Source organism: Myotis myotis, unplaced genomic scaffold (assembly GCF_014108235.1).
Source record: "Myotis myotis isolate mMyoMyo1 unplaced genomic scaffold, mMyoMyo1.p scaffold_m19_p_16, whole genome shotgun sequence".
NCBI classification, from domain to species: Eukaryota; Metazoa; Chordata; class Mammalia; order Chiroptera; family Vespertilionidae; genus Myotis; species Myotis myotis.
The window spans coordinates 42,588,456-42,608,954 of NW_023416320.1; the positions used below are offsets into that span (position 1 = coordinate 42,588,456).

General features: G+C 41.9%; 1 protein-coding gene across 2 annotated transcripts in view; it reads right to left on the bottom strand.

Moving 5' to 3' along the window:
* Window positions 1–19,435, bottom strand: part of ST18 (ST18 C2H2C-type zinc finger transcription factor) — a 62,231-nt gene extending 42,796 nt beyond the window's left edge. For both annotated transcript variants that reach the window (XM_036338746.1, XM_036338747.1), the window contains exons 1-6: window positions 19,242–19,435; window positions 13,359–14,150; window positions 8,406–8,540; window positions 5,362–5,452; window positions 4,215–4,319; window positions 1,037–1,230 (exon numbers count right to left, since the gene is read on the bottom strand). In XM_036338746.1, coding sequence (XP_036194639.1) covers window positions 1,037–1,230; window positions 4,215–4,319; window positions 5,362–5,452; window positions 8,406–8,540; window positions 13,359–14,150; window positions 19,242–19,422 — 1,498 coding nt within the window. In that variant the 5' untranslated portion in view covers window positions 19,423–19,435. The remainder of the gene's footprint in view (window positions 1–1,036; window positions 1,231–4,214; window positions 4,320–5,361; window positions 5,453–8,405; window positions 8,541–13,358; window positions 14,151–19,241) is intronic.
* Window positions 19,436–20,499: the final 1,064 nt, after the last annotated feature.

Below are 20,499 nucleotides of genomic sequence, written 5' to 3' on the forward strand. Positions count from 1 at the left end.
TATTTTTGGAAAGACTAGACAAAGCATATTTGGAGTATAAGCTCCTTCTCATTGATAGCAGACTCATTTCAGGCCTGGTTTTATACTGTTGGGTTTCATAAAGCATCCTAGACCTTTGAAAGAGGAGATCAATATCCCAGAATGAAGCAAAGGTTCTGTGTGGTAGGAGCACTCAGTCTTGGTGAAGAGGTGTGAGATCAAAGGATTTCACAGAATTGTGGAATGTCGTATATACTTCGTGGTCTATGGAGGACTCAAAGTGGGGAATTAGTTTGCTTCTTCCCTTATGATTAAGTTACTATAATGAAAAAATCATTCCTGGCTTTATTGCCAATGTCACTTTCTCTCCTTTTCATTAAAATACTCAAAAGACTCTAAACAACTTGAAAAATAATGTGTTAGGAAAACCATCAAGCTTTATATGTTAGAGCATCGTTGAGTTATGAACACATCTTCCATGTGGATGTGTTAGCATTAGAGTATTAACACATTTTCAATGTTTCTATATAAATTCTTAAATTTGTGAGTAAATATCTCCATAGCCACACACGTTTTTTCCCAGTAAATTGTGTTCCTTCTTAGTCTTTTCACTTTTTCTCCTACTTTCAGTCTGAACACTTTTGCTAATTAAGTAATGTTTTAAGTAGTATTTCAATATTTTACCTATTAAATTTTCAAAATTCCACTCTCCGTCAAATTTACTCTCTTATAATAGCTATTACCATTTTCAATATATTAATCCCAATCTCAGCCTAATGTGAACTAAATACTTCTTTAGAAAATTGTATTCAGACTCAATAATAGTACCACATTTTTAGAATAATTAATTCATTCATTAATCACCACATTCAGTGTAACTTCATATAAAATCAGCAACACTCATCAACTTATCGTTGTTTCTGTTATTTCGATGTACAATATATTTTCTCTTCTCCCAGCAGTGAGTAGCATATTTAAGTGCACCCCCCCACCCCCCACAAACACACACATACACAATATACACTTTTTGGAATAAGCATTAGAATTCAAAGCTTACATTCAGGAAACGGTGCATTTTTTTGTCCTTGACCTGTTTGTATTAGGGGTCGTTTACCAAAAACCTGTGCATCGAAGCTGGCATAATCAAACGGTACTTTTCCAAATTTCTCTTGTTCTTTTGACACCGTGGCTCTGGGGGAGGCGATGGCTTGTGATCGGAAATTGAATTCTATTTGCTTCACCAAGCTTGTCCTGAAGAGTTTGAAAGAAATATGGTGAGACTCTTGGTGAACACACCAGCCTCAGAATTAAAGCAGATCAGAGGCCTGAGGGTACCCTTAGCGGCGCTGCACTGCGGGAAAGGCCTGTGGTCACAGCCCTGCACCCGGAGTAAGAGATAGGGAGGCGCTTTGGGCTCGGGGGGGCTAAGGGGAGGCTTCATTCTGTGTGTCTGAGTCTCCCATCCGTAAAGGAAAGATGTACAGTCTCCCATTCATCCGATGCAGATGCCACGAGGAGCAAGGATTCGATGGATGTTAGCACTTTGAGCTCCTTAGAGAAAAGTGCTGTGTAACTATTAGTAGGGCACTGACAAGGTGTGCACATTCTGCTTGCGAGGACTGTTCATCAAATTAGCAGTGCCAAGTAACATAACTAGTGAGGAAAAGCCGTTAGATTCCGATCAGGAGAAGCGATGCTGGCCTCCCTGCCGGGCTCGGCAGAACTGGCAGGAGCCTGGCACCCAAAAGGGCAGCCAAGGCACCAGGAAACGGATCGGATTCCTGGATTGTGAGTTTCTTTTCAGGCTTTTCACCGTTCTTGCTAACTGCAGTCTGAATGTTTTTGCTAATTTACGTAATAGTTTAAATAGTATTTCAATATTGTAGCTATTAAATTGCCATCATTTCAATAGGAATCTAAATTACTGTGTTATCACAGCTATCACAGTTTTCAACAAAATTATCCCGATCTAAGCTAAATGTGAGTTAACTATTCCTTTAGAATTATTGTATTTGGATTAAACAAGGGCATCCTATTTATGGAGTACCGGTTCCAGTCAATGAAAACACAAATATTGTTGTGCTATGGTCTAATGGTAAAAGAATTTAAACAAATATACCTTTCAGAATAGATAGATAGATAGATAGATAGATAGAGATAGATAGATATACAAGGTGTCCCAAAAAACATGTATATACTTTAACAACTGGTAACTCACTTAATTTTCACTCTTTTTCAGGTTCAACTGATTTGAAATAATAGGCGAAGCCAGACTAAGCTTTGAACAAAGAAAATTTATCTACTAGACTTTTTTATGGGATACATAAAAGATAAAGTTTACAGTACAAAACTGGCAACAGCTGACAAATTGAGGGTGCACAAAACCTGAAGGAAATGACTCTTGATGCTTGTAATTCCAGTGCTTTGCATTATCAGCAGTGCTTGGACCAGAACAGTCATCAGTTTGAAAACAGGTGTTGACCAAAAAAAATTATTCATTTCTGTAGATTCTTTTAAATCTTGAAAATGACCTGTATGTTAATAAACACTTACTTTATAATCATTCAAAGTGTGTAGACATTTCTGGAGGGGATATATATATATATATATATATATATATATATATATATAATCTCCTACCAAAACATGCCTGACTCATCAGAATGTCAAAGTTTTGGTGATATTTCCTGGATTTGGTAAAAAAAACTTTTTTGCTGAAATATAAAAATATTTTTTTTTTTAAAATATATTTTATTGATTTTTTTACAGAGAGGAAGGGAGAGAGATAGAGAGTTAGAAACATCGATGAGAGAGAAACATCGATCAGCTGCCTCCTGCACATCTCCTACTGGGGATATGCCTGCAACCCAGGTACATGCCCTTGACCGGAATCGAACCTGGGACCTTTCAGTCCGAAGGCCGACGCTCTATCCACTGAGCCAAACCGGTTTCGGCTATAAAAATATTTTGAGTGATGAATTAATCTTGCTATTGTGTATATAACTTGGTTTATACTCCTAATGTTGCATGTGTTCCAGTCTAAAACAATATTTATTTTTTAAAAAATAAGCAAATTAAAACTTAATGTTATGTCTATATTTAATAAATAACCTACTTAGGGGAAAACTAGAGAATACAGTAATACTAAGAAGCATATTATAAAATATTAAATTGCTAGTTATTCAGTAATTCATGTACTTCATTTGACATATATTCTTTTTTTAATATATTTTATTGATTTTCCACAGAGAGGAAGGGAAAGAGATGGAGAGTTAAAAACATCAATGAGAAAGAAACATTGATCAGTTGCCGCCTGCACACCCCCTACTGGGGATGTACCCGCAATCAAGGTACATGCCCTTGACCAGAATCGAACCCGTGACCCTTCAGTCTGCAGGCTGACGCTCTATCTGCTGAGTCAAACCTGTTAGGGCTTGACATATATTCTTCACTCATGGGATTTGAATTCCTATTTTGAATCTTTTAATTAAATCTATAGGATCACATATTAATAGAAGCCAAATCTCAAAAAAATATTCCTACTATCTATTTTGCATTTTAGTGTCTCAGTAACAATGAAGATCTGATCATCTGTTTTCATCTTGAAATGACTTTTCTTAGATATATGATTTTTATATTACTAAATGTATAACATCACATTAAGTGGCAACATATATAGTTTACTACTTAGGTATAAATATTGTCTTCTAAACTACGAGAGATTGTGATGCACCTAGGACCAATTAGATATATTTTATTAATAGTTATCAACTTACTCAATTAAATCTTTGTTTTAAAAAAAGTTAAATATACATGTGGAAGAGAAGGTGAATATATAGCACCACGCAGTTTGAGTGATATGAGTGATTTATGGTGGCATTTTCTCTGGGGAGAAAGGTTAATTCAATCATTAGGAAGACCATAACTGACCAGTGGAATGGGTTGCCTTTAGTGATGCCAATTTTTGATTAATATATGTTATCATATACTTTAGTTCTTTTAGATTCAACCACATTATGTTACCTTTGCATACGGATTAATTTCAAGTGAAACTTCTAGAGGGTCTAGAAGTTCATTTAAGTGACAGTGTGATCAACTGGACCAGCCTCGCCAGCAGCTTTTGGTAGCTGAGAATGAATGTTGGCTGCAGTGAACTAGCACACGAGAGGGGACAGACGCATTGTGCAGGAGTGTGGCATGAATACAGTACCAGGCGTGTCCTGGGAGGGTCATACCTGTGAACCTGGTCAGAACACTGCCCAGTTTGGGAAGAATCAAACTGACTTTTGTCCTGAGACATTGCCAATTTTTCAGCCGCAGCAATTGGACAACCCGAAAGACTGTCAAAAATAAAAAGGTGAGGATTTGAGTTAAAAAAAAGAAAAGATAACATAATTTGCTTTGGCAGGTACCTCACAACATACCTCGCACACACTATTAAGTCACATTAATAGCTCACTTAACACAGTAAAGGGGTTTGCAAACTATAGTGTCAACATATGTCCCTCAACCACATCTCAGAGGTTATGAGTTTAACAAACTCATATTAAAAATCAAAGTATTACCTAAAGAAGAAATAACTAAATTATCCTGAAACTTCTATAATATTTTAAGTGGACAGTGCTCACTCCAATTGCAATGTATCCAACTATAGATGTTAGCATGATAACTCCATGATTTATCTTCGGATCTTTAGGGAAATGTTAGCGACTTCATTGGATATCTGAGTTTAAATAGAATATGAAGGTTTCTGGCAATATGCTTATGAATCAAATAGTATCTCCAGACTACATAGTCTATACATAATACAAAATACACATAAAACAATAAGCATTTTCACCAAAAAATATTTACGTATACACAATACATTTGTATATAAATGCACATATGTGTTTTAAGGTAGATGAGATCTCAATGAGATGAATCTCCATGAAGTGTAATAATATTTAGCTTCATCCTAATATATATTCAAAACCACAGCATATCGAAGCCCTTTGAGTACCTTTTTAATGCTTTTAGAATGGGGTTCAAGATAACTCCTAAGCGATTCTTTTCAATATCAAAACAGCTATGGGTTCAGAGCAAAAGATAACATGTTCTACTTGTATGACTATATGAATGTGTAATCCTGGTCTTCAAATTTAACGTTTGTGTTAGCATAATTGACTGCTAAAAGAACATTTCCAGGAGAGTAAATAGTGAGGTCATTTTTTTTTTTAGTCTGCACAAGTTAAGAATACTTCTTATCTACTTCAAGTGGTCAGGTATCTGATACTGCTGCAGTGATTTGGATAACACATTGCTAGCTTCTTATTTTCTTGATGGGAAGTGTCTCTCACTTCTTTCTTGTAATGTAAAAGATTAGCAACTCATCACCATTACCTCCTGTGGGTGTTCCGGTTGCTGTTCACATGCCCTCTTCCTGTGCATCCTGGGGTGGGGCACTTGAGCACATTTTCATGCATGGCAAGAACTAAGCACAAAATGTCACATAAAAGGAAAAAATAATATACGATAAGCACATGACACAAGCACAAGATGATTTCTCAAGTTTGCAGTCAAATGAATTCAGTTACATAACCCACACTGCTCCCTCCCATAGTTATTGGGGTTGAAGTAAATGGGCACTGAAGGACTTCAACAATTAAATTCAGCAAGTCTGAGGTTTCCTAAACTTCATATTATGGTTAACGCTAGACTTACATGAGATGGTTCTGCTTATATTTAACTTAAACTGAAAAGCTTATATGCTTCCTTTTATATTTATACTAATGGCCCAGTCCATGAAATTCATGCACATTAAAAGGGAATTAATTAGAGGAAATATTTTAATATTGTTATTTTGTTTCCATCCCAGTCTCTCCCTGTCTCTGTCTCTCTTTGTTTTTCTAGCAGTCCTCCAGGCCTCCCTGCCTCCCTTTCTCTTCCTCTTTCCCAGCTGGGAGCGAGCAGGGCCAATGGGGGCAGCTCCATCCTCTGCCTTCCCTGGGGCCTCATTCTGAGAGAGACTCTGAGAGCAAGCTGGGAGGGAGGGAAAGAAAGGGAGAAAAGACTGTGAGCTGGTAGGCATTGTGTGTGTCTGTGTGTGTGTATGTTGTGAATGAGTGTGAGTGCCGGTCCCCCCTCCCCCGGCCTTGGCCCCACTACCACAAGTCCCCACCCACCAGAGCCTGCTGCACATGCAGCCTGGGCATTAGGTTGAGCCTTCGGTTGTTTTGGATGTTACAGACCATGGCTCTTTATATATATATATATATATATATATACTTTTCCTTGGAGTGAATGGAAAACATTATTTATCAAACGAGAGGCCCGGTGCATGAAATTCACGCATGTGGAGAGAGTTCCCTCAGCCCGGCCTGCACCCTCTCCAATCTGGGACCCCTCGGGGGATGTCCGACTGCCGGTTTAGGCCCGATCCCACAGTCGGACATCCCTCTCTCAATCCAGGACCACTGACTCCTAATCGCTCTCCCGCCTGCCTGCCTGATTGCACCTAACCACTTCTGCCTGCTAGCCTGATCGCCCCCTAACTACCCCCTGCTGGCCTGATTGATGCCTAACTGCTCCCCTGCTGCCCCAAAGGCCCCCAACTGCCCTCCCCTGCCAGTCCGATGGCCCCCAACTGCCCTCCTCTCCTGGCCCGATTGTCCACAATTGCCTTCCCCTGCCGCGACCCTCCTCCTCTGCTGAGACCTGCCTTCTCCGCGCGAGGCGGCGGAGATGCTGGGACCGGCCTCCTCCATGCTGCACAGAGCCATGGGACCCCCAGGTCTCAGTGTGCGGAGCGGCCACCAGGCCCCACCCCCGCTGTGCATGTGGCCATCTTGTGGCAGCTATCTTGTAGTGGCCATCTTGTGATGACGTCACACATGAGAGGCACCTAGGCTTTTATTAGTATAGATAGTTGTTCTTTCTATCTTTTCCCCACAGTGTGAAGTTCTGAATATGGTCTTATTTCCCAAGAGACATTATTTTGATTCTTTGTCCATCACCCCCCACTCCTCACCCTCACTGCCATTCAGTTATTGGTGGAAGGGTATGGTTGAGGCAATCAGTGTGAGGAACTGCTAATCCAGTGGGGCAGTGATGAGCTAATTAGTTTCAGTGATTTGCAAAAAAAAAAAAAAAAACCCTTTTGAGAAAGGTGATGTTGAGGCATTCCCATCATTGTGGTTTTTATGACCCAAGAGGTGTTTCAATGAGTAGGTTCAAAAAGTAGAGGATGTAACAGAGATACTTGAAAACCTAGGAGGCAGTCCCTTCCTTTTCCTTTAGTTTCCTAGTTCACAGTGGGCATGTGGGTGGAGAGACCAACTCAGGTTTGCTCTTGCCCAGGGCCCCCAGCTGCTGTAGGCTGTCCTGGGGCAACATCCCAGGCATTCCGTGACCCTAAGCGCAGAGGCGGTCCAGCGGGCATTGGCGAAGTGGTGCACTTCCCACATTTCAGTGATGCACTGAGGCTAACGCTCCTTGTGGGCATAAGGAGCCCTGCCTCTAAGTAAGAAAGGGCTGTGCAGTCACACAGCGGATCAGCCATGCCTTTCACTTTCTGTACTTTGATGCTTTGGTATCTGGGGCCTTGCTGACCGTGGGGAGCCTGTCCCTCCCAGGGCTACCTAATTCCTAGACACAGTAAACACTTTTCAGTGGCAAACCAACCCCTTCTGAGCCCTCACCCAACGGCCTCTTTCATCAGGTTCTGGCATTACAGAATCCTCTCACCTGCCCCAACCTCCCAGGGCCAGAGCCCCTGAAAGGAGTTAATCTAGCCCCGTGGTCGGCAAACGGCCGCTCACGAGCCACATGTGGCTCTTTGGCCCCTTGAGGGTGGCTTTTCCACAAAATAACACGTGCTGGCGCACACGTACAGTGCGACTGAAACTTCGTGGTCCATGTGCAGAAGCCGGTATTTTGTGGAAGAGCCGGTATTTTGTGGAAGAGCCACACTGAAGGGGCCAAAGAGCCGCATGTGGCTGGCGAGCCGCGGTTTGCCGAGCCACAGTTTGCCGACCACTGATCTAGCCAATCCTAAACCTGCTCACTCTGTTCCTTCCCAGGAAACCACAATAAAAGTTGTTGCCCACAACACACCCCCGCCCTCACTCTGCCCCCCAACTGGCCCTGGGACTTCCCGGGGTGGCCCTGCCTGGTGAGGCCTGCCCCCTCCTCTTGGGAACTGTGAGTAACAAATTACCTTCTCAATATCAGTCATCGCATGACCTATTGGCCTGACTGTTCCCACGTTTTCTATCTCTACACTGTGTTTTAAACACCAGGCCAGACGAAAATTATCTTGATGAAATGTTTAACAACTTTATATTTCCATTCCTAATTCCAAATTAGAGGAGAAAAGAGGACCACACTGTGATGCTGTGGGATGTACAACAAGGCAGCTCCTTCCTTTAGGGCTAAGCAGTACTCACTTTCGAGGGGAACCCGCACTTTGTGGGGGCACCCCGAAAGGCTGCGGTGGTGGGGGTAGAGCCCTGTCACATGGCCTGTGCCATCGCACCCGGGGATGGGGCACTTGGTCTCCCTCTTCTCAGGCCTCGGTGAATCTGCAGAGAAATAAAATGGAAAGATTCGTTTGGCTATTCTCCTTTCCCTTCCTTTTCAATAGAACGGCCTTGCAGGGTGACATTCTCACTTTATTCAGTTTTATCATCACAAACATTCTTCTCACGTTGCCTTGAGTGAGACCCTCAACTAAGACCTGTGGACACATAAAAAAGATTTTCCATTTCCTTGGTTTCCTAAGCAGAGGCTGACCCAGGGCAAGGGAGTGTTAAAACACAAGATGGCTTTAAGTTGTCATGCCACCGACTGTAGTTAGAGCCTCATTGTTAAAAAGCAAGTCCACACCACAGGATACACAGGCTCCTGAAAAGAAAAAGAAAAAAAGTGAGAAAGAAGAAAGACTTCATTTAAACCCAAAACTACCTCCTATTGAAGGTGTCTGGAAAAAGCCGGTTCAAAATGACAAAACAAAGAAGCCACCATATCTGAGAAAGACATCTCTGGCCTTGTCACTCACAGAGCAGGTGGCCCCGGCTTCAGGGCCCAGCGGCTGCTCCTAGACACGTGTGGAACCTGCTTCTGCGAGAGTTAGGACAAGGATGCCAGCCTGCCACCTGGTGCTGTGCCCAGGGCTGCAGAGGCCCAAGGTTCCAAAACGCCAATGGTTTGCCATTTGGGATCTGCATGCAGTGACTACAGAAAAGGCGCTGCTGGCTTTACTCTGAACGCAAAAGCTAAAAACAGAGGCAATAGGAAGGAGGTTTGGCAAAGCAACATTCTTGCGGGAGACTTAGAGAGAATGGAAGTACGAAGAGTGGAGGCCGCCCTGCAGGGCCTGGAGGGTGCTGCCGAGAGCAGAGGTGGGGGTGCGGATCCCAGGCACAGCCAGGCAGGGACCGGGGACACCTTGGTCAGGGGAAGGGCTGAAGACAAGCCCTGGGTGTTAATCTTCTGGTCTTCCAGCACACACATGGCTGAGGGTTAGCTAAAGGGTTAGCTCAATATATAAAATGAATGAGAACTAACAGAACTACTAAGGAGGTTAGAACTAACAGAGAGGCCTTCTATAGAATTTTCATATTTGTGGTCAAGATGGCAGATGAACTTCAAACACAAATGCATTCTTATAGCCCAAATGGCCTCCCTCACTAGTGCATGGAATGAAAAATAATAATGAAAATAAATAAGCTGCCAGCGATGGGACCGGGGGGGGGGGGGGGGGGGGCGGGGAAGTCCTGCCTGGTGGATGTGGAGGGCACATGTGCTGCCACTCCAAGCGTGGCCCGGGGAGCAGGGCAATGTCGCGTGGTGCGGCAGCCGTCTCCAGGGCAGAGGACTGTGAGAGCAGACGTGCCTCTGAGATAGCATGCCGCCCCAGTTGTTGGAGTACAAGCGGTCCTGGGCAGGTGGGCACAGCAGGTTGTATGTAATGCAATTATTTGGGAGCATGGTTTCAGCAGAGGGGGAGGAGCCAAGGGTCCTTCAAGCTGTCACTCAGGGGCTGGGGGTAGGGGAGCCGAAAGAAAGCTCTAAGTTAAGTGAGAAATGAACAGAGGAGAGATAGGGGTGCCTTGAGGAGCAGGCGCTTTGTGTAAAGAGAGACAAGATTTAAATGCCGTCATGTGGAGAACACACACTTTTCTGTAAGAGACAAAAGGGTCCTATTAAGAGCTTTGACTTGTTCTATGATTTTTATGGCGATCTATTTTATTGAATTCAAAAATGTTGCCCACTTTCAGGTTGTCCTCTCCGGTAGACCGCTGGTCAAATTCCTTGAAGTTTGCTGATAGCGGAACTCGGAGGGGTGACAGCACAGGGGAGGGAATTAGAAAAAAAGGAGAAACAATGTGTAATTCGGTGCCTCTCCTCTCTTGGACCTCGCCCAGGTGAGGCCACATTTCTAAACCACACTGAACGGTTTGGCGTCGAGTGTGCCTCCTCTTTGCCACACTATCGGCGCACAGGAAGCCAGAGAGGGTGTGGGAGATAAGGCCGGCTGGCTCCCGACCAGGTGTGGTCCCCTGACGTCCATCATGCACCTTTGTCTGCAAGCTCTTTTCTGTGGGTGAAACGAGATGCTAATGAAATGCTCTATAGGGCAGAGCCCCTGTGCAGGCTGAGAAGCCAGAGCTCCTGTGATCTCAGGCCTGGCTCCTCCATTTTCTGTGTGAAATGCTGCATAATGACCGTCTCCCCTGATGAGTCTACATCCTGGTTTGTCTGGGACTGTCCTAATTCCCGCCTGATATACCTGTGTGGTTGTTCATATCACCCCCCTTCACTCCAAGAGGCTGAACTATACATTCTACGATGACTCTACTTATATTTCGACTTAAAGTCTCACTAGATGCTTGGTGGCAACAGGATAGTCAAACTTTACTTTAGAATTGCTGACTCATCTGAAGTCTTGGGTAAAATGACATTTTAAAATTCTACTGTTCTCTCCTTAACAGCTGTCACATGCCCACAGTCTATAAAAAATGAGGATGATATTTTGAAGAGTGTGGCTATCATTTGGGAAAAGTGTTGACTTAGAAGCATGGAATTTATGCCAGAGAAATAAAGCATGTCTAACGCTGCTGGCTCCCAAATCTAAAAAGAGGAACAGGAAAGTGAATACTTAATTCGGACTCTGTGGGCATTCTCTGGACCAGACCTACAATTTCTCTGAGTTCCACTTCTTTTTCCCTGTCTGTTATATACTAATCTGGTCTGGATCTTCCTGGCATCGGCTATTTACACCTCAAGGCAGGACAATGCTCTACGCCAGTGGTTCTCAACCTTCCTCATGCCTCGACCCTTTAATACAGTTCCTCATGTTGTGGTGACCCCCAGCCATAAAATTATTTTCGTTGCTACTTCATAACTGTAATTTTGCTACTGTTATGAACCGTAATGTAAATATCTGATATGCAGGATGTATATAGGTGACCTCTGTGAAAGAGTCGCGACCCACAGGTTGAGAACCGCTGCTCTCTGCAATAAGATATACTGTTGACCCATGCAGCAACATTAGTCATTCAGTAAATCTCCAACATCACCCAAGTCTACAAGCACAGATTCCAACACCTTGTTAATTTTTGAAAACAAAAAATAGTTTCAAAAGGTCTACAAAATTGACCCAAGAATCATCAAGTATTTTAAGCTGTAGCACAAATAATTAAAATTTCTCCAAATACTGGATTTCATTGGCTGGAAGATTTCATCAATTGTAAGATGAAACATAGTTTGTATGCTAGTAAGAAAGAAACAACTATTAAAATTTAATTATGGCACATTCTTTGATTTCAGAGATATTAAACTGGGAAACTATGTATCTTAGGATGAATGAAATGTAATATATTAGATATTATGAGTTGGGGGAATTGGAAGTAAATTTCTTTTTCATTTTTGGCTTGCAGTTTATTAAAAAAAAATCAAACAAACAAACAAAAAACCCAAACACACAGATAAATCCAACAGTTGCATATTAGTAGAGTACCCAGAGCTAAATACAGTGTCCTGTCCCAAACCACACACACGTCATTAATATTCTGTCCCCATCCCAACCCTGGCAGAATGTTTGCATAGCATTATCTTGTTCCTCACTATGTGACGTCATCTTATTCTTTTCTGCTTTCTCAGCTCTGAGCTGCAAGGCAATACCTAATAAGACTGCAGGTGAGTACTAAAACGGACTTAAAATGACAAAACATGCCATTCATTCATGCATAAATAGCAGCCAAACATCTACCTCTTCTAATAAGCACAAGCTTGGGGCCACCACCTTGATTTTCCCTGATTCTGTGGTTACCAGCCTTCAGGGCGTCCAAGAATCAATTGACAAACCTGCTTAAAAAATGTCGAGTTCTGGAGCAGTGAGTCTCATGAGATCCTGGAAATACCCATCTTAAACAAGCTTTCTAGGCACTTCCATACCACCATTTGGGAAACTCCACTTAACTGTAAAAAATCATCATCAGGCCCACCTTGTGCAAGCCTAGGGGTGGAGTGGGGGTGGGGATTGTCTTTATGGGAGAGAAAACACAATTTCCCTAAAGTCGGAGGAACAATTTTAAGCTTATTTACTCTCGCATTCAAGCTTGGCCCAGATTTTTGTGGACCCCGAGTCAGAGAGCTTGTAAAAAGCAGAGGCTTATAAAAGCATTAACAGCCAGTTTTATCCTAAGAAGGATCAGATAGATCATCCTGCTTGGCTTGCAAGTAGTTTGACATTATTTTATTATTATTATTATTATTACTATTATTATTATTATTAATTTCAGAGGGAGAGAGAGATAGAAACATCAATGATGAGAGAGAATCATTAATCAGCTGCTTCCTGCATGTCCCCCACTGGGGATGGAGCCCACAACCTGGGCATATGCCCTGGCCAGAAATCAAACTGTGACCTCATGGTTCATAGGTTGATGCTCAACCACTGAGCCACACTGGCCGGGCTATTTTGAAGCTTAAAGACAGTCAGATGACCCCAGAAAGAGGGTGGGAAAGAAATAATAAATTTCTGGAATTGACTTGATTAATATGATGATTTAAAATCCAATAAGTACTAATATACTTCTAACGTACAATAAAGTACTTTTTAAAAAGTACTATATTCTTTTTTAAAGCAATCAAATTAGAAGAAATAGAGGCAATGATCCTTTTATCGTGTGTCAAAACACTACACAACTGACCAAGCTGGATTTGAGAACAATTTAGAGAAATCGCTTATTTTATAATATAAAATATAAACTAGTTTTCAAATGGTGTGAAGTTGTCAAAACAGCTATCTGGAAGAAGTAAGCAAGTCGTAACTAATTTTTTTCCCAACCCTAACGCAATTTTCTTTCTAAAGTAAATGCAAAAGCATGTCTTACGTTTATTGTTAAAGAGTTGTCTTCCGCCCACGTCAGTAACTTTGGCTTGTCTCCTTTCCCCTGCTAGGTGCTCCAGCAGAAACCTGTCCAGCTCTTTGTAGGTGTCATGGAAAGCACAGCCTCTCTCGGCCTGCAGGGCGATGGCCTGCTCCAGCAAACTTAAGTTCCCCTTCGCCTTCTCCAGGTCCACGGACTCCTCTGTCATCACGGCCAGGCACTGGCTGTCATCCTCCTCAGCCCCGGGGAAGGGGGCCTGCGCCCTGCCACCCAGGGCATCCGTGCGAGCATTGTGCGGGTCTCTCCTTTCTGGGTCAGAATCACACCTGTTTTCACAAGAGATAAACTTGTCACCTTCGGTCTTTATTTCGGGAACTTCCACTACGTCTTTCCTATCATCCACTAAAATGTACTTTGGAACTCTACGTGGTTTGGTTTCTTCGGAGAAGCTGGAGCCACTGTCCCAGCCGTTCTCTGTACTTTCCGAGTTGCTTTCATTGTCATCGGAGGAGCAGAATCTCCGCTGGGAGTCGCTGGTGTGGTCTTTTCCGTCATCGGAATGAACCACAAAGCACTCGTCCACCTCGTCGCTCTCTGCTTTGAGAGACTGGATGCCACTGTCATTGAAGTTTTCATTTGTGGTCTGGACAGATGCACTGTTTTCAAATTTCCCCACGTGCATTAAAGATTTGACCACGAGCTCTTGGTAGCAACCGTATCTGTCTTCCTTCCCGTGAGAGTTTTCTTGTGCCGTTGAATGAACAGTCTCACCCAGAGGTTTTGTCATGATTTCTTCTATGGGGAAAAACACACGCCAGTATTTGAAAGACAAGAACAAAAGTGGCTCATGGAAATTTTTCTAAGAAAATTATTTAAATGTATTTAATAATTAAAAATTATTTAAGAAATATTTTCAAAAATACTTTAAGAAAACACACATAATATATACACACATATGTAAATATAATATGTAAAATATGTGAATATGTAGGCTCTATTCATTTTAAAAGCATTAGGGAGAAAATATATATCTTCTTAAAACACAACTTAGACCTTCATATTCTGAGAATTACCTTTAAAGAAATGAGCTATTAGAATTTTTAGTATATTAAGAACTAAGTACTTCTAGGGTACTGAAATCCATACATAATAGTAACAGAATGCTGAATGCGAAATTATTGTTACTTTACCTCTTACATTTGCAAATCTTAGCCACCTAGAAATCAAATAGATATAATGCCAGGCACTATAAAGGAAATAGTCATCAGATTTCTCTGTTAGAATGGCAGTATATTTTCAAAGCTTATTTGGTTTCAGTTTTCTGTCTTCATAGTTTTTTTCAAACATACTTTCAGATTTTATGGGATTTCGTTAAAATACGAAATTCGTCTACACGATGATAACTAAACAAGTTCTGAAAGCTTTCTAGATTTCCTGACCACCTTCATAATTGTCACCCAAAAGTTCCATGTGGAAGGAAACACAAGCAAATGGGGAAATCAGCATGATCAAATCACGTCTTACACAGTAACACATTTTCTGGTCTGGTGCTTCGTGCATTTGTGTGAAAAGGAAATGAGACGGGAGGTGGGGATGTTTGGAGGATGCTGAATGTTAACTGTTGTTCTCGGTGCAGGACCAGCTGGAGTCCTGACAGTCAAGGAGCCCATGACTGAGAACAGGCCCCAGTGCTGGTCTGCCTGGGACAGTCCACCCATCCCTCTTGTCCCAGGGCCCTTGTCAGCATCACCCCCTTTCCTTCTCAGCAATGGCCCAGTGGGGGTGGTAAGATTGTGTGTGTGTGTGTGTGTGTGTGTGTGTGTGTGTGTGTGTGTGTGTGTCCCAGTGCAAACACACCAGTGAAGGGTCCAGAGTATGTGATGACCTAACCCTTGCCCAGGTCAAGGTGTCCTCCAGCAAGCACAGCACCCAGCACATACCAGGCTGTGAAATACACCAGGCAACCCAGCAATGCTTCCTTTAGTGAATACTATGACCAAAAAAAGAGGAGGAGGAGGAGTGGGAGGAGGAGGAGGAGGAAGAGGAGGAGGAAGAGCAGGAGGGGAGTGGGGGACGGGCTACACAAAATAATCAGCTGCCTTAAGGACTGCTAAAGACACCAAGTGAAGTGCATTCTGTGTTAATAAGCATCTTTGGAGGGAAGAAAAGCACAGCCATCCAATGTGAGGGCTGTGGGCGAGGGTGTCTGAGCAGAAGACAATGAGCCTTTTTTTGTCTCATTTAATTTTTTTTTATAAACATTGTCTCTGACAAGGACACTCAAAAATACATCTCCATCATCTTCCTTTCTGGTAATTATCTCCCTAAATCAACACTGGACTGCCAGGATCAAGTAAATATTGCCATAGTAACTAAAAGCATTTTTGGATGAAGGGAAGAATTTAGTCACAACACTAGCCCCTTTAAATAATGCTGATTATAGGGTGCAGTCTTTTGTTGGGATCTATTCAACATAAACTGAAAAATTTAACATTTTACTTCCTAGAAAAGAGACTGGATAAACAAGCACATAATGTTTGATAGGATGGTCTATCCTCTCCTGAATTCATATCAGAGGAACTCCAGGTTTAAATAATATATTAAACATAGTCTAAAATGCAAATGAAGTTTTTCTCAATATCACGGTTGGTGATTAAGAGAAAGTGTAAAGGGTTATGATAATTTTAAAGTATTATGAACTACAGAAAACAAATAAAAAGCATTTTCAGTGAATATGCTCAATTCATTGAACTATTCTCTCACTCCACTTAACTACCCACATGTGTACAATAATGATTTATAGACATTATACCTAATTATGCATATTTGGGCTGTGGTAGAGTGCTAACAAAAGCTCTAGAAAGCAACAATTACCTCTGTTGCTTAGCTACATAGTTTAAAATATTCCTATTAAGTGCAGATCACCAGAGAGGCGGGAGTGACAAAAAATGCACATGTGCACGACAATGCATTTCACTGTGCCGCTGCCAACTGCTAGCATTTTGGGTCATTTCCAGTTTACATAATTGCTTGGTTCAACTGTTTGTTATATGCTAAAAGAAAATATTTATTAATTATTCCTCAGAAAGAGAGGAGTCCTGCCGACAGCCATGCCTGTGCGCACTGCACACGAAGGTTTCCAGGGATGGCCTGAGAAGCTGCCATCCGACTTTCCTTCCGTGAATCGCTCTCTCCCTGGCTTTCACTGTAATCACAAGGGGAAAAAAGTTGAGTGAGCCTTTGAACCCGACAGGTCTGCGACGAGACACTTGTTTCTCCCAGCTCTGTGACGGGCCGCCTACTTCTGTATGCGAGTGGGTTTCTATGTCCCAGGGTGGCCCCGTGACTTAGTTTGTGCTTTTGCCACTGAAATCACTAGAATATTCCTGCCTTTCATATCAGAGGGGCCTAGGCTTGATTCCGGGCCTGGCACGCATCTCTGTTCCAACGCTGACAGGTCCCTAACCGCTCTGATCCGGGCGTCCTCCCTCACACGGGGAGGCACCTGCAGACATCCCGGGGGAGCGCGGGAGAGCCCGTGACACCCGCAGGTATTCAGGAAAGTGGCCCTCTTCCCCCTTCCCTAGATACTGTGTTAGATGATAGGCAAGGCAGAGGCTATGGGGTCCCCCACATAAGTGAGGTGGAGCTTGCTTACCCCACGGAGGGTCCAGGGTGCAGTTTTGCCATTAAATGGATACAAGCTCATGATGTGAACTTTCAGGAGCACTAGACCCTCTCCCTTCAGCACCTGAACTGTCCACTGAAGATGCCACCAGGCGCACCCCTGGCCAGCTAAAAACCTTGGAGTACCAGCAGTAAATGAGAGAGAGATGAGAAGCCCTTATACTGGGCCTGGGGACCAACCTGGCTCTCTTTCCTTCTGAGGGTGGGGGATCACTTGCTCAAAGGACTAAAGAAAACTTAAAAGAGTTTTGCTCTTTTGACCAGAGATAGGAGCATCTGTGACCTGTCATTTCTGGAAATGTTGACCTAATGTTGCAGAAACTTTGCGCAGTCTGCTTTCTGAAGGTGGTCAGAGCTTGGGGAGAATTAGCTGCTGAAGCATGGCTACCTGGTTATTTTGCTTATTCTTCAATTGTTTCCTAATTATGTCCTTCTCAACATTTACAAGCTGCATTACCTTAAGCATTAAATCTCCGTGGTCCTTAATCATCATGTCTGTAAAATTCTGTCCATAATCATACACATGTCATTGTCAGGTAGATTAAGTGATATAACTTATTTGCCAAGAATATATTAAAAATTCAACAATAATGGCCACTACTTCTGGAATTTCGGCATATTCATTGTTATTAGTAGTGATTCCAGTACTAAATATAAAAAATAGGTAACATTTATGAACCTGCAAATAGATGTCCATCAACACATACAACTGAAATTTTAACTGAGTACATTTTGACAATATATTTTCTTGGTTAATACTAAGCATCTTACAATGGTTACACATCATGATCAGTGGGCAGATACAGTCCAAGTCCAACCACACTGATTCAAGGACTTTCTAGATTCTAGCTACAGTTTTTATGAATCAACAAAAATCTAACCAACTGAAGGAAACAAAAAAAGTCAAAGATGATTATAATTTACCAATGAGCCATGAGGCTTTAAGCCATATGTTAAACACAGGAAAGTCAGAAAATTTACTTAAACATCATCAAATCAGAATATAACTTTTTTTTAAACTACAGAACCTCAAGCTACTTGTAAGCCAAGATTACTGGAGAGCTGTGGGTGGTGATCTGAGATTCGTGCTCACTCGTCTTTCATATGCTTTTACATCTTGTCTGTTGACCCCTATTGCTGTTACTATATTTCTATATATAATAGATATTTATGATCGAATACTCTTGTTGCCTTTGGTTTGTATAATATATACTTTTTTTTTCAAATTACAAATCATTTGATATATTTTGATTCCTATAAAATCACATTTTAAAAAAACATGTGTATTTAATTTAGAACAACTAATTTCATTTTCCAATAAGTCAAGCTTTAGATTTCTTTTTTTAATATAATTTCTTGAGATATTTTGCATTTCCTTTCATTTCAGCCTCATGCACAATGTGGTTGGTGATATTCTGACTCCTGGAGGCACGGTGACTACCAGGGACCAATGGGAGTAACTGTGAACTGGGGAGAAACAACCTAAAATTCTGAGATTGTAACTACATATAACTTGTAATGCAAACAGCATTTAATGAGTGAAGAATTAAATCCATGAAGCATAATGTGTGCTTATAGGTAAATTAAAATGATTGTATTTTGGAAATAGTGGGCATAGTATAAATTTTCTTTATCAGTTTTCTAGATGGAGATGCTAGGCAGCCAACTTTACGTCCTTCTGCAGTCCATTGCTATAAATATTTATTTTTTAAATGTTGAAAATATTAAGGTTGCATCCCACCTGCATTGGTCCATGTTGTTATCACCAATTATATTTTGAGGGCTAACTAATACTATATATATTTACAAAACAAAAATATTTTGTTTTATTCATGTATATCATATCTTAAATATTCTCAAGATTAAATCGGCCCTTTATTTTGAAAGGTTCTTTCAGGCATTAAGCATCTACCCTATTTGGGAGTCAAGGTATTCGTCAGCTTTCAGGCTTAGTGTCCTTTATATTCTTCAAAAAGAGGCACAGTCCAATCCTGCATTTTGAAAATGAACGCAGGGCAAGCTTGAGACATCCCACAGTTACAGACAAAAATCAGCCCTCACTAAATGGATTCGACGTGAAAAAAAATATTTAATCTTGCTTCCAAATTCAAACACACAAGCTCTATGTGTTCTGCAGAAGCTAAGACTGAGTCTTCGGTGCCTGAGGGCAAATGGAGAGTTTGGGCCCCTCCTTGCTACCTGTGGTCCGGTGAGCATTGGTCCCCAGCAGGCCGTTGTCCTCCTCCACCTCCGTCCTGGTATCGAGCCCCTCCTGGCCGTTCATGCTTGGGCTGTAGTGTCTGGGCTTCATCAGCAGGGACTTTCTCTTGTTGACAGGGACCCATGAGGCCTGCTCTTCAGCTCTCCTCTTCTTTGCCATGGAGCAATCATATGCCGCACTGTAGGGATTGAGGCAAATGAAGAACATGGTAAAATAGATGACTGTTATTTGACGTTCATGAGTATGACTCCAAGTCTGTGGGAACTTGGGACTAAAAGCCTAGGGCTTGTTTTTGGCAAACCCTAAAGTTTAGGGTTTGTTGTTGGCATGAAAGAAAACAGCCCATTCACTGAATCTATTGTGGATTCTATGTTACTGCCTATCCAAAGATCATCCTTAATCCTGAGGAAGCATATGTGAATCTGTGCTTCGCTTGGCGCTACACTAAATACCCAGGGAAGGATGAAATAAGATTTGAACTGGCTTGCTAATCCTAAGAAACAGCTAATGTAAAAAATTACCACCGGATACAAAAAAAAACACACATGCCCAAGATGGATAAATTGCAAGGTTTTTCGATAGTTGTTTGCTACCCAAAATGCTTATCTCTGCCACAGTTGCACATCAAACTTGAGATGCCACATCCTGAGCTCTGACTTGAAGAAAGGAGAATGAAAGGAGGGGACATGATGAACATTTAATCAGCCCATCTCCAGAAGCCCCCCCACCCCAAAAAAGTAAAAAGATGCTATGTGGCACTCTATTTTTTTATTCTCACCCTTTTAGCACACAGAACAAACACAGAAAAGGAGGAGAAATAAGACTGGATTTCACAAGAATGGGCAACAATTTATTCTTACTCCTGTTTTCATATCGTTTTATTTGAGAATGCTCCTGAGGATGGCCCTTTCAAATAGATCTCCTGCATACGCTCACTCAGATTTAATGTAGATCACTCTACGTATTGGAGTTAAGACAAGCATTCTCTTGGCAAGATACAGGAAGACCAGAGGGTTTAGGCAACAGTGAGTCTCAAAGTAGTATGTTATTCCTTGCTCCATCACTAAAAAACTGATGAAATGCTCAGTAATATTACTAAATAGACAAAGGCCTTAAGTTGTTCTCTTTAGAAACATTAATGCAAAGATGGTGGCCCATTCATGAGAATTACTTGATTATTGTTACACATGCATCCTTGGATTTCAAAAAGGAGATTAAAAAATGTCAGAAGAAAAA